This window comes from Coffea arabica, chromosome 7e, assembly GCF_036785885.1.
Source record: "Coffea arabica cultivar ET-39 chromosome 7e, Coffea Arabica ET-39 HiFi, whole genome shotgun sequence".
NCBI classification, from domain to species: Eukaryota; Viridiplantae; Streptophyta; class Magnoliopsida; order Gentianales; family Rubiaceae; genus Coffea; species Coffea arabica.
In genome coordinates this window covers 35,122,208-35,134,825 of record NC_092323.1, presented here as the reverse complement: position 1 = coordinate 35,134,825, position 12,618 = coordinate 35,122,208, and the positions used below count along the sequence as shown (strand labels likewise).

At 37.1% G+C, this 12,618-nt stretch overlaps 2 protein-coding genes across 3 annotated transcripts; one reads left to right on the top strand and one right to left on the bottom strand.

Annotated features, from left to right (window-relative positions):
* The first annotated feature begins 1,586 nt into the window (after nt 1-1,586).
* Nucleotides 1,587-3,944, top strand: LOC113701468 (pentatricopeptide repeat-containing protein At4g33170-like). The gene has a single exon (XM_027222139.2). It carries the CDS (start codon nt 1,814-1,816, stop codon nt 3,572-3,574), a length of 1,761 nt encoding a protein of 586 aa, XP_027077940.1. The 5' UTR covers nt 1,587-1,813; the 3' UTR covers nt 3,575-3,944.
* A 1,713-nt stretch (nt 3,945-5,657) lies between these two features.
* Nucleotides 5,658-12,101, bottom strand: LOC113701723 (protein MODIFIED TRANSPORT TO THE VACUOLE 1-like). Of its 2 annotated transcripts, XM_027222484.2 has the most exons (5): nt 11,675-12,101; nt 10,073-10,816; nt 9,659-9,814; nt 8,338-9,270; nt 5,658-6,077 (listed from the first exon to the last, which is right to left on the bottom strand). In XM_027222484.2, the coding sequence occupies exons 1-5, from the start codon at nt 11,879-11,881 to the stop codon at nt 6,036-6,038; spliced, it is 2,082 nt and encodes a 693-aa protein (XP_027078285.1). In that variant the 5' UTR covers nt 11,882-12,101; the 3' UTR covers nt 5,658-6,035. The 2 variants fall into 2 exon arrangements, with proteins under 2 accessions (XP_027078285.1, XP_071914810.1); XM_072058709.1 differs by lacking the exon at nt 9,659-9,814 and having other exon boundaries at nt 5,837-6,077; nt 11,675-12,021.
* Nucleotides 12,102-12,618: the final 517 nt, after the last annotated feature.

Below are 12,618 nucleotides of genomic sequence, written 5' to 3'. Positions count from 1 at the left end.
TTTAAGCAATCATTGAAAACATTTAACATGTTATCATTCATTCATAACAAGTCATATCATCAAGAACAAGCCACGTAGTCAATGAAAATATAACAAACAAGGAACACTCACCTATTTACGCAAAATAACGTCTAAAGTATCCTTTCGGATAACACTCTCAATCACCAAGGAACCCTAATATAACTAAAAGAACATATTATGCTTCAACCATCAAAGATTTAAGTGATTCAAAGAAAATTCGAATACATACTAGTACAAACTATAAATATAGTTTTGGTAGTGAAAAGAGTACATTTAAACCAACGAACAGAAGTAAAATATTTGTAACACTTATGCTCACTCGTAAAATTTTAAAATCTCCATTTGAGTCGAAATGACAAAGAAAACGTACTTCCATTAGTCGAAAATTTTATTTTTCCAAGGGTACAAGTTTCGGCCGAATTCTAACTTATATGCCTCGATAAAAGAAGACGAAAATACCCTAGATGGTTCACGTTTTAACCTAAGCCTGATTCGGCCTCTAACATAGTCAAACAGAACCGGGCAGAACAGGGCAAATTGGAACCCTAAAACTGGAATTTCCGCACAAAATCGAAATTTTTCGCAAACAACCACAACTAACATATAAAAGCTTCATTTTACACCATATCAAGCCATCATTCATGGCCAACCAATAACTATCATATAAAAACAGAAAAATTCCAAAAAAAAAAACAGAAATTTATCTAACGTTACCTCAAACCATAAAATCTTCCATACAATAACATATTTAACTACCACAAACCACTAATTTGACATTAGCATGAACAAAGAGGAATTTTGTAAGCAAAGTACCTTAACACCTCAAGAAAGATGATAACTTTGGGTTTTCCTTTCACAAATCCCTCTACTAGAGGCTTTAATTCTCCTTATCTAGCAACTTTGATGGTGTATTTTGCAACTTACTTGGTTAGAACTCAAGATTGAAGCAAATTGAAGTTGGCAAATGAAGTTTTCTCCCTTGGTTTTTCTCTTCAAGAAGCTCGGCCAAGAAGGGAAAGAATGAAACAAAAATTGGTCAAAATTAAGGTTTTAGTAAAGGTAAAGAAAGTTAGGCAAGTCCAACTTCCAATCGTGTCGCGACACTTGACACTTTTAATGGTTCAAGCTTATCTTCTTTCTTCCAATGGTTCATTTATCTAGCTAACCTCTAATTATCTCCTAGCACCTTGTAAAATAATAACATTTAGCACAAAAATCACTTAATCACCAAACTTATATCGTACTAGCGGGTCCCACGTCTATAACGCACTTCAAATTATCGTACACTAACTCCTACTAGGAAAATGAATTTAAAACTGTACTTGCTTGTAAAAATACATAGAAATTTGAATATTTCCAAGGAAAGTATAAAATGTAGGCAAAAAAATAAAATAATACTGAAAAAATGTGAAAATTTTTGGGTTCTCACAAAATATGACGTTTAAATCCAGCCAAAGTTATGTCTAAAGTCACCGAAAATCCTTAAAAAATGCAATTTAAATTATGGGTCAAAAGTAACAATACAATAGTTAAAGGGCTCCCTGAGTTTTTTACTCGATAAAAAAAAGGGCCCGCGACACCGCCACTCATACTTCTGGCTGTCTTTCTTTCTCATCCAGAAGCAGTTCACGTGCAAATAACAACCAAAAGGAGGACGAAGAAAATCAATCTCAAAGTTCCTTAGCCACATTGACGATTAGTTTGATAAGGAGTTAGGAGAGGGATGATAAGCATGACAAACGTTATTTTCTGTAACCACTTGGCAATAAAATGAGTTGACAACCTGCAGTGAATGGTTCTAGAAACCCTCGGTTCACTTTTGAACCACTGCTCTAAAACCAAAGCATTCCACAATGGGATTTCACTCCATGCAGTTGCTATTAAAGCAGGCATGCTATGTATTATCAACTCTAACCATACGATTAATATGTACTCTAAGTGTGGCAAGCTCATTCTTGCCCACCAACTGTTCGACGAAATGCCTGAAAGAAACCTCGTTACCTGGTCCGCCTTGATCTCTGGTTATGACCAAGCTGGGAAGCATTTAATGGCAATTGATCTTTTCAGAAAAATGAGAACAGAATTGTGGCCCAATGAGTTTATATTTAGTAGTGCTCTTAGTTCTTGTGCCTGCCTCCTGGAGGCTAGACTTGGGCAACAAATTCATGCTCAAGCAGTGAGGTTAGGCTGTTCATCTATCTCTTTTGTATCAAACTCATTGATCTCGATGTACATGAAATGTGGGGAATGTAGTGATGCCATGTTGGTATTTTCTGATGGTGCATCTTGGCTGAGCTCTGTTTCTTATAATGCTGTCATTGCTGGGCTGGTAGAAAATAAGCAGCCCGAAAAAGGTTTTGAAATGTATAAGATTATGTGTCAGAAAGGTCTGATTCCTGACTGCTTTACTTTCATGGGAGTCCTGGGTGTTTGCTCTAGTCCACGGGATATGTGGAGAGGAATGCAACTGCATTGCCAAATAATAAAGAACAAGCTTGATTCTATGGCTACAACTGGCAATATCTTAATTACAATGTATGCAAAGTTTAATTTAATAGAAGCATCTGAAAAGGTATTTAGATTACTTGAAGAAAAAGATATCATTTCGTGGAACACGATGATTACTGCTTTTTCTCACTGTGAAGAACACGTGAAGGCTTTGAGTGTTTTTCGAGAAATGCAAACACGAGTTGCTCTACCTGATGAATTCAGCTATGCAACTGCCCTTGCTGCATCTGCTGGTTTAGCTTCCATGCGGCTTGGTAAGCAGATTCATGCGCATCTGATCAGAAAAAGGCCAGATGAGGATACTGGTATTGGTAATGCTCTCCTAAACATGTATGCCAAATGCGGTTGTATTGAATATGCATATAATGTCTTTAATCAGATGGCTAGTCGTAATCTTGTGACATGGAATAGCATTATTGCTGGTTTGGCAAGCCATGGACTTGGAGAAAGAGCTCTAGATACGTTTGAGTGCATGAAGGCTGCTGGCATGACCCCAGATTCTGTTACATTTGTCGGACTTCTGTCTGCTTGCAATCATGCTGGGCTCGTGGATGTGGGCAGAGGCTTCTTTAATTGCATGGATACGATCTATGCAATCCCCCCTGATATTGAACATTTTTCATGCCTCATTGATCTATTAGGGAGAGCTGGAAGATTAAGTGAAGCTGAAGAGTATGTACAGAAGTATCAATTTGGGCATGATCCTGTTGTTTTAGGTTGCTTACTTTCAGCGTGTCGACTGCATGGGGATGTTGTTACTGGAAAACGAGTGGCTTCACAGCTTCTAGGTCTTCAGCCAATTACTACTTCACCTTATATTTTGCTCTCAAACTTGTATGCTTCAGATGGAATGTGGACTGATGTAGCAGAGGCAAGGACAATGTTGAAGGGCAGTGGGTTGAAGAAGGAGCCAGGTTGGAGCCTGATTGATGTGGATGGTTATCTTGAAAAGTTTACTATTGGTGATTTCTCACATTCTAGGATTGAAGAGATGGTGAATACACTCAAAACTTTGAAGTGGACAGGGGATGAAGATTTGTTGTGATTACTCTTTTCACTGTGCTATGAAAGCTTTCTCTCTAACACAAGCACATGAGCGTGTGCACAATCATTTAGGTAATAGCTTGTCTTAAGTTAAACGTGACAGCTCTAGAATTTCGTCCCAAACTCTTGTCTACAAGTGGAATGACCTTTAATTTACATTTTCATTTTGAATTTGAACGTATTCCTATATGAGATGGTAGTCCAATTGCATATGAGTGATTGTACATTATGCTTGTATTTTTGTTTAGAAACCACACCGTCTCACGGAACCGAGTACCATTTTGTGCGGTTGGGGAAATTTGTAATTTATTTGGTCATTACTGATATTAATACAGCCTATAAATCTTAAAGACAAATTTGGATTTGTCTTCTGATGTTTTTCTTCAAGATAATTTAGCAAGCATTGAGACTATATCTGTCAAGTTCTCTACTGACAAAGTCCTGTTCTTTTCATGTTATTATGAGAGAAAAAGATCCATCTGCAATGACCTATAAGGGGACGTTCATTAACTAATAAATCCACAAACAACAGACAAGATTTTTAATTTTTTGGGTCAGTTTTACTGCATTTTAGGCTCACTTTGTTACTAGTATTGCTAATTATTGTCATACAATTATGGTTTGTAGTGTTGAATTGCATTATGCAATCGTCTTGGCTCATTCCTATGCAATTGCATTGTAAAATGTTGTTGCAGATCTTGTCAGGAAAAATTCTCAGCGGCTATGGTTTCTGTTGTTTCATCCCCATTATCTCTAACATTTTCTTAGGAATCAGATGGGCAAGAACTGCAGATGCTTTGGCATAGTTGCAAAAAACATGCTTAAATGGACTAATAAGTGGTGCTTAGTATCCGCTAGATTAGATGCATGCGTGATAGGTGTTCTAGACTTTTGAGTAATAAGAACTAATCCGAAAGTATCAAAACAGAATGATATAATTATATAGACAATTAGAACTTATCAAAGGGATTACTTGAGAAAAAGTGATGCTGATGGAGAAGATGATCAGAACAAAGGAGGACTTCAACAAAAATTTTTTATAGCAATGCAATCCGGTATCACACAGCATTGACAGCAATGTATCTCAAGGAACTTTACAATTGACTAATTTGCATTCATCACTAGCATCGGATATCCAGGAAGCAATTTTCAGCTGTTCCATGCTCTTGTATACTCTGTTGAGGATCCTGTGGCATATCTTTCTACTGGATCCGAAAAGTGCAGAGTTGCTCTATATCCTGAATTCTAAAACTCCTTGTTTGATAGGGGCTTCAGCAAATAGTTATGCATATGGATGGTGTTTTCTGGCTGTTTGCAAGCATTATATACTGTTCGTGCAGCTTATTTTTCTAGTAAAAACTATAAGGGTCCAAATAAATTAAGCATTTTTATTGGTGTTTTTAATTAATTTTACATGTATGTTGAAGAATTTTATTGTAAATGTATTTTGGAGATGTTTTTTAAATTCAAAATTTTGTTGGAATTTTTTAAAAATTTTATTTCTCCCCTACAATGCCCACCCACTACTCCTCCACCCCCGTCCACCAACAACACCGCCTCCCTCTTCTCTCCTTCCTCTTCCTCTTATCCTTCCTCCTCTCCACTCCCCTCTTGCCCCTTTTAAATTAATATTTACTTTATGATTAGATTTTTGAGTGTTGATCACTCCTAAATGATTAATATTTCTATTGTAACTCCTTTTTAAAGTTTGAAATCTCTCCTTTTGAACCAAAAAGAACGCAAAGTAAGATTACTCATCTAACTTCCGCTAGATTAATATATCTGAACTAGCTTAAATAGTGTCTTTTACGTTTCAGTTATAAAAAACTTTTTTCATTGGTATACTCTTTCTGAATGCTAGGGCATGATAATCTGCCTTTATGCCCATAGAGAGATCGCTTAGATTGGAGTTTGTGCAACGAAAATAGAGCACTAGTATTTTTTGTGTCCTATGTTACTTTTGAGGAATACACTCGAACCATTTGAAGCATATTTGCAACTTGAATCTATCTCACCTCATAATAATTAACGGAATAAATCAAATGACAGGAGGTTTCTAGTTTAAATATAAAGGCACCAAAACATGGCGTGGATAACCGGAAAGATAACATAGGAAAAAAGTTTAACCTCAACAAGATAATTATGAATATTGTACAACGGAAAAAGACAGAACTGCACAATTACAAAATCTGAACCCAACTGCACAGACTGATAAACGATCTCATCATACACCATAATACAGCTTATACGCCCACAAAAACAATTTTGGCCTCGCCCTTTCAACTAGAACAGGGATGCTTTCCCCACATCTTTATCAAGAATCCAAAATGTTCGAGACTGAGGTACCGAAGATAAGAGTATCATGGAGAGTTTCTCTTTCAAGCTGCCAATTCCTGCTATATTATCAAATTAGCTACTCTCATTTATAGCAATGCCCTTCAAGAGTAGAAAAAACTCTAAACTCAAACTACTCTTTTTTGATCGCGAGCAGCAGCCACATGGTCCTGCAGTAGGAACAAATGTGGGCCACGTGAATACAAATGTAAATATCCAAAATGATGCCAATTCCATTAAAATTTTGAACATAAGGGGCTAATTATTTCCAATTCCTGCCCAAGAGAACCACAGTGTGCAACCAACTCAAGTCTCTCTGAAAAATAAGCCAATATAATGCCAAGAAATCCCAATGGTTGACCAATCATGATATTGAACGATGGGACCTTTTCTTGAAAAACTCCGGATCTCGATAAGAGTTGAAGATGGTGCAACATTATAACATGAATCAAGATGCACAAACTAATTCCACATTCGATAAAGTAACTTAAATAGATTAAAAAAGGTCCCGACCTTATAGCCTTGTTAAAGCCCAAACTACATATAATCTCGCATTGCATATTCTCCACCACACATTTCTCCACCAATGATAATTCGCTAGGCTAGTAGCAGATCATACCCAACCCCGTAGAGACCATCGGTGTCACTGAAATCTTTTCGTATTTAAATGCTAAAAGCATGTCAAGATTACAAAGAAAAACAAACTTAATAATAAACAATACCATGTTTAAAGGCTATAGATTACATAATTATTCAAAAGAAAAGCATTAATAAATGTAGTATATTTTATTTTTTTCACTTTTAGTGTTATAACATGATATAAAGATAAATTAACTTGTATGCAAACATGAACATATCCCTTAAAAAAGGCCAATCAATGTGTTCTTGTCTGTACGGTATAGAAAATTAAAACATGTACATATGAATTGGGTCAGAAACCCTAAATTATACGATGAAATATAGGTCTACGACTGTGTCTGAAAATTTAGACCAAAATTTATATGCCATTTCCCACAGGACTGTCGGTCGTCTAAATACCAAAGAATAGGAAACCTTCTCAATCTCAACCTGTGTGTGTGTGTGCATGCATGTGCAGGTGTTTGTGAATGTCACATCCCAAAAACAGGGCTTTCTGTTGAGAGGCACTGGGGGACCCTGAAAAGACTGAGACCTCCTATCTTCTCATAGAGAAAAAAGCTTTACCTTAAAATCAGCAAAGTCTAAACAGGTCATTTTTTAGACTGTTGAAGAAGAACAGAGACAGATAAAGAATCAAAACATTACACCAGTGCCTACCAACTGAATTATGTTCCATGTTTTGCTCTGCCATGAACACAGTTCAGTCTACTATTGCCACCTTAATTCTTCATTACGTAATTCAAACACCCTATGTTTGTCTAGTGTTTTTTTGTATCTAACAGCTGGGTAGGATTTGCAATGACCAAAAGTATGTTTCTTTGTTCATTGGTCATATGCTACTGCTATTGCAGATCTCTTATTTTCACAAGGTCTCCCAATAGACTTGGCGTAAATGTAAGTATATGACCCAACATTTGGATTAACAGGAAAGGATATTATCTAATGGAAAACAAAAGGGAAATTCGTATCTTGTTTGCACAGATATGGAAGGAAAAGAAAGCAAAGATTTTAAATACTTTGTCTGGAGATAGGATCAGAAGGAAAAGAAAGAGTGAGAACAAAATGTTAAATCAAACTAGTTTCCAGTAACTAATGCGATAAGAACTTTTATTAGTAATATGTTAAGATGGAAATAGCATCTTTTAATGTTTGACCTCCACTATGGAGAAAAAGGAAGAAATGGAGGAAGACAAATTAACTATAAATATAGTGTCAGAAGTCAAGACAGTCTAAAATATCGTAATTCCTTTATACTTTCTGCCTTTCCCAAACGCATAGATCTGAAAAATGCTTATGTTTCCCCCAAAAAAATTAGAGCTTTGATCGCTGCTTTCAGTGTAAGAATGACCATAATTGACATATCCGAATTCATACATAAAATAATTGATGCCCACAAAGGAAGTATGAAATTTAGCACCTGTAGTTCTCACTAAGTGTAAGATTCCTGATTACGGCTGCGAAGGTGGAGATGATGTGTATTCTGTGGATATGATTTAACGTAATAGTTAAGGTATTGAAAACACCTACAAATTATGACAGTTTCATTTCCTCCATTTCAGCCCCAAAATTTACCTAGAGTAGACAAAGTGGAGAACATGTTCACTGGGAGGCCTATTTTAACCTAGAGGTAAACAAGGGTCAAACAAGTAATTATGTGGACAACAATTATATCAGAATATTAACATTTACTAGCCCAACAAACTTCATATAATAAGCTTCACAACATGCTGCAGACATAAAACTCTGAAAATATATGAAGGTACTAATAAGGAGGATTAATACCCAACTCACCGAGATAAAGTCAAATGCTTTTGTCTCCTCTTTCTTTGAAGTACTCATCATTGAAGTGGGTTGATTTGGGACAGCAGGATTAAAAATGTCTGGGAGCGGTGAAGAGTAGCTCCCATTAGATCCAGCACCAGGATTTGGCTGCAATTTTTCAAGCTGCTGGAAGTTTGACATGGATGCCAGAAGCTGCTGTTGGGCAAGCAGACTGGCCATTGCAGTATAATTAATTTGCTGAGGAGTAAATGATGGATTCATAACAAAACCTGGTGGCATATTATATGGTGTAGCACCCAAAGCAAACATGGGATCAGAATTTGTCCCGGTGGTTTGGGAAGCAAGAATGCTGTTGAAGGCATCACTAGAAACCTGATGACTTGGATTTACTGTGGAATCTTGTCCTCCCCAGGAGGTTCCATTTTGCTTGACATTGGCTGAGTTAATTCCACTTATAGACAACGTGCTCATTATGTCATTTACGTCTTTGTTAGGAATGTCTATGACTTGGGAAACTTCAGAGTTGGGACCAAAAATATCAAGTAACTCAGGTCTAATCTCATTAACTGCCACATGGGTTTCAGCAATGCGTGAGCTATCAAGAGCCATTCCAGAAAATATATCAGCTTCATGTTCCTTATTACTGCTGTTGTGGAATGACACATCTACAAAAGGGTCATCATCATTTTTCTGTTCACTAACACCAAAATCAGTACCCATGCCTTCTCCAAATAAATTATCAATCAAAGGAGTAGAAGAAGTCGAGATATTTGTAGTGCTAGAAGCATTTTGGATCTTTGTTGAATCATCAGTTCCAAAAAGGTCATCTGCATCACCGGTGTCTATCAAGTCTGGCATCTGAACAGCAGTTGCTTCAGCCTTCAATGGTTTCTCTTGATGGCCCAGTCCACCAGTTTGTTCACCATCCAAAAGGCACAAGACCTGTCCAAAATACTCACATATTCATAGACTGAAGTATGCACTCCATGTTCTAGCAATAACAAAATGCAAACAAAACTTGCAGTTTGATAGGTTGTAACAAGGACTATCATCATCTATGAGTAAGAAACAGAACATCTATGCAATGTAATCTAGGACAGATCAACATTAGCAGAATTGACAAGTCACAATTTTAACACTTGCACTCTCTTAAATTGAAGTTTCTTAGACGGTCCCTTCAGTAACAATGTTTACAGTTCATCCATTGCCAACTACATCTCAGAGGGATGAAAGCAAAAAAAAACAAAAAGAAGAGAAAGTTCTGCAGTGCGAGACTCTCCTTTGGCAAACTAGCAAAAAGAAACTAGATGTATACTGCACAAAAGCATACCTTATTTGCTTTTTCCCTAAGTGAAGCCTGAGGAGATTCAGAACATTTATCCACCACATCCCTGTTTTCGCTAAAATAAAGTGCCATGGTAGAAAAATGTTCTTCATTTTTTTTTCTCAATATGGCCTCAAGAACGCAAACAGCTTTCATGCGAACCTGATAGAAGTTGCAGCTATCAAAAAATCATACAATGAAGAACTGTAACAAAATACCATAAGGATTCCAATTTGCTCTATCTTATTAGAAATTTTAGCCACCAGAATTTGAAGGACAAAGCCAAGAGATGGATGGCACAAGAAATTCATTCAGAAAAACAAAGATAGAAGTATTACACTGAAGTATTACACTGACAATATCTTCCTTTGTATCAATCGAAATGCATCCCCTAATCAACAGAATGGATAAATGACCAACCTGCCACAAGGGAGATTGCAGCTTTGATTCAAGGGCATGACATAAAGCCAGAGCATCCAATTTTGATGCCTCCACAAGGAAAATCTGAATGGCATCTCGTGTGGGTTGTAGTCGCACACCACCAGAAGTCACAATAGTTTCCAATAGCCTATGCTCATGAGTTTTCTCATAACTTGGACTGGAATCAGCATTAATTGTATCTAATTGGGACGATCTAACATCCTGACTCCAATTTCCAGAACCAGCATTACTAGAAAGCCTAGAAGTATTCTGGCTCTCACTATGAGATCTAACTCCTTCATATCGATCTTCAAAATCAGTTTCTGTAGTCAATGATCTCCGTAGGTTTGGACTCCTATATGTCCCAGTGTCATTCTTTTTGAGGGATGGGGATTGCGTTAAACTACTAAATCCCTGCTTTATTGTACTACTTCCAATATTAACCACCTCGGTAAGAAAAGACTTCTTATCTTCTGTTGCCATTTCAAAGTTTGTATTTCCAAATCCTTGAATCCGACTGCCAAGACTTTCAGTAGGCAAAGGTTTACTATCCTCCGAAGCAAATAGAGCAGACAAAGCTTCTTGGGCTGTCTCACGTACAGCCTTATTCAGAGCATCACCTTTTAAAGGATCTGGCTGTCCTTTATAGTGAATTAACTGTCGCACAGCCACAGAATTCCTTTGCATCTCTCTCCTAAATTCTGCACCCGACTTTCCCACAGCATATTTGATCAATCTTAGAGCCTAGAAAAACAAATGATTCTTCGTAAATGTCATAAATTGCAATACATCAACTCAATTTTCTATTTTTACAAATTTATGCAGCTACAAAAAAATTCTGAAAATGAATTCATATCTACTGGATGCCAAAACCAAAATCACGGCTCACTGATTGTTCAAAACGTATTGTTGTAAAAGGTTCACACTTGCTAAATAATCAACCAAGCAAAATTATCATCATACACGGTCTTACAATGATAGTCAAAGGCTTGACATCATCTGGCCTACTCGTTGCTTGATTTCCTTCATAGTTAGATAAGGCCCTTTCTCTTCCCTTATATTACAAAGCTTTCTCAGTCTTTCATGCAATACTTCAATCTATTGAATTCAATTAAGTCACCTGGAAACTACTCAAACAACTTGGCCGACATTAACTAAAAAAATTCAAAACAGAAAGAGGAAACCAGACTAAGTGAACCCCATCATGTAAATTTCAATGAAGCATTTCGTTGCAATGCTTGTCCATGTCAAAATTAATTAACAATGCCCCCTCTTTTGTTTAAGCTGATTTTTCCTAATGCAAGGATAGAAGCTTACCTCACATATCTATTTAGAGAACACTTAATTATTCATACAGAAACAAATATTTCACAAACAAGAAGCATGGCTCCACCATCAGGCACCAAATATCGAAGAAAAAACTAACCGTAATCTAATTTTGTACTGATCCAAAAACTAGTGGGAGCCGTAAAAAATGAGGAATTAACATGCAACACAATATTGCAACCCATATGTGAATAAAATCAATTACCCCAAACATCAAATAAAAAAAAGTAGGAATTGAAGAAACGAAAGCTTGATGAAATTATTAAAATTCAATACTTTTTGTTTGACAACGGGGGATTTGTGTTGGAGGCGTTTGAGGATAAATTCAGACACTTCTTTGACGATGCCGATATGAGACGAGCGGAGCAGCTCACAAATCTCCTCCAATTTGTAGACCGGAGTGACCTTATCCTCGTCGGAGGTAGCGCCGTCGATCATCCGCGACCTCCAGTACGACTCCACCGCTCTCCTGCTCTGATCCATGATCACTAGCGTCAGTACTCAATCCAATTGGGAATTTGACCAATCGGAGATAGGTCCGATGAATCAGCCGATCTGGGTTTGAGATTGAAGCAGGAGAAATAACCGTGGATTGGGACTGAAATGGGAGAGTTGCTTAAAGATTGTAATATTTTTTATTTTTATTTTTTCCTTCTGTCTGGGGCCCGGGGTAAGGGGCCGAGGGTGCGTGATTCACTTCCTTGTATTATTTGTTTTCTCACCGGAATGTGAAATGCACGAAGGATTGAAATTGAGAAAAGGACAATGGGGGAAAATAGTCAAATACACCTGTTCACTGACGCCAAATTAAATGATGTACTTAACCCGGCCCGGCCCATACGTGAACAATGTGGTTTTCAAACATTCGCATCAATCGCCCCAACTAGTAACCAAAAACAAGAAATAGCCCCCAAGGGATTGGTCCAATGGTAACAGCGATCCGTTGGGATATAAATATCTCGAGATTGAAACTGCTTTCTGGGGCACCTTGTGACTTGTCTGGATAAATGTTGCGTGGGGCTGCGACGTTGCCCTTGGGTTTGGTATTTCGGCTCGAGTCCAAAGGGCTCGGGTTGGGGCATATTCCAGGTAACCAAAAAAAAAAAAAGAAATAAAAAAAAGGAAAATTATGTAGTATGTTTTACAAATTCAAAATTTCTTTTTCAAGAATTTCAAAGGCATTTTTGGTAATAAGGGGATAGTTTTGATGGAGAAAGAGG

Bases quoted from the DNA above. Each gene is read 5' to 3' on its own strand.
- LOC113701723 (XM_027222484.2), bottom strand. From the start codon at position 11,881: ATGGATCAGAGCAGGAGAGCGGTGGAGTCGTACTGGAGGTCGCGGATG. The intron at 9,815-10,072 runs GTTGGTCATTTA...AACTTCTATCAG, and splicing joins TGCAATCTCCCTTGTGGCAG to GTTCGCATGAAAGCTGTTTG. The intron at 9,271-9,658 runs GTATGCTTTTGT...TATTTTGGACAG, and splicing joins TTAGGGAAAAAGCAAATAAG to GTCTTGTGCCTTTTGGATGG.
- LOC113701468 (XM_027222139.2), top strand. From the start codon at position 1,814: ATGGTTCTAGAAACCCTCGGTTCACTTTTGAACCACTGCTCTAAAACC.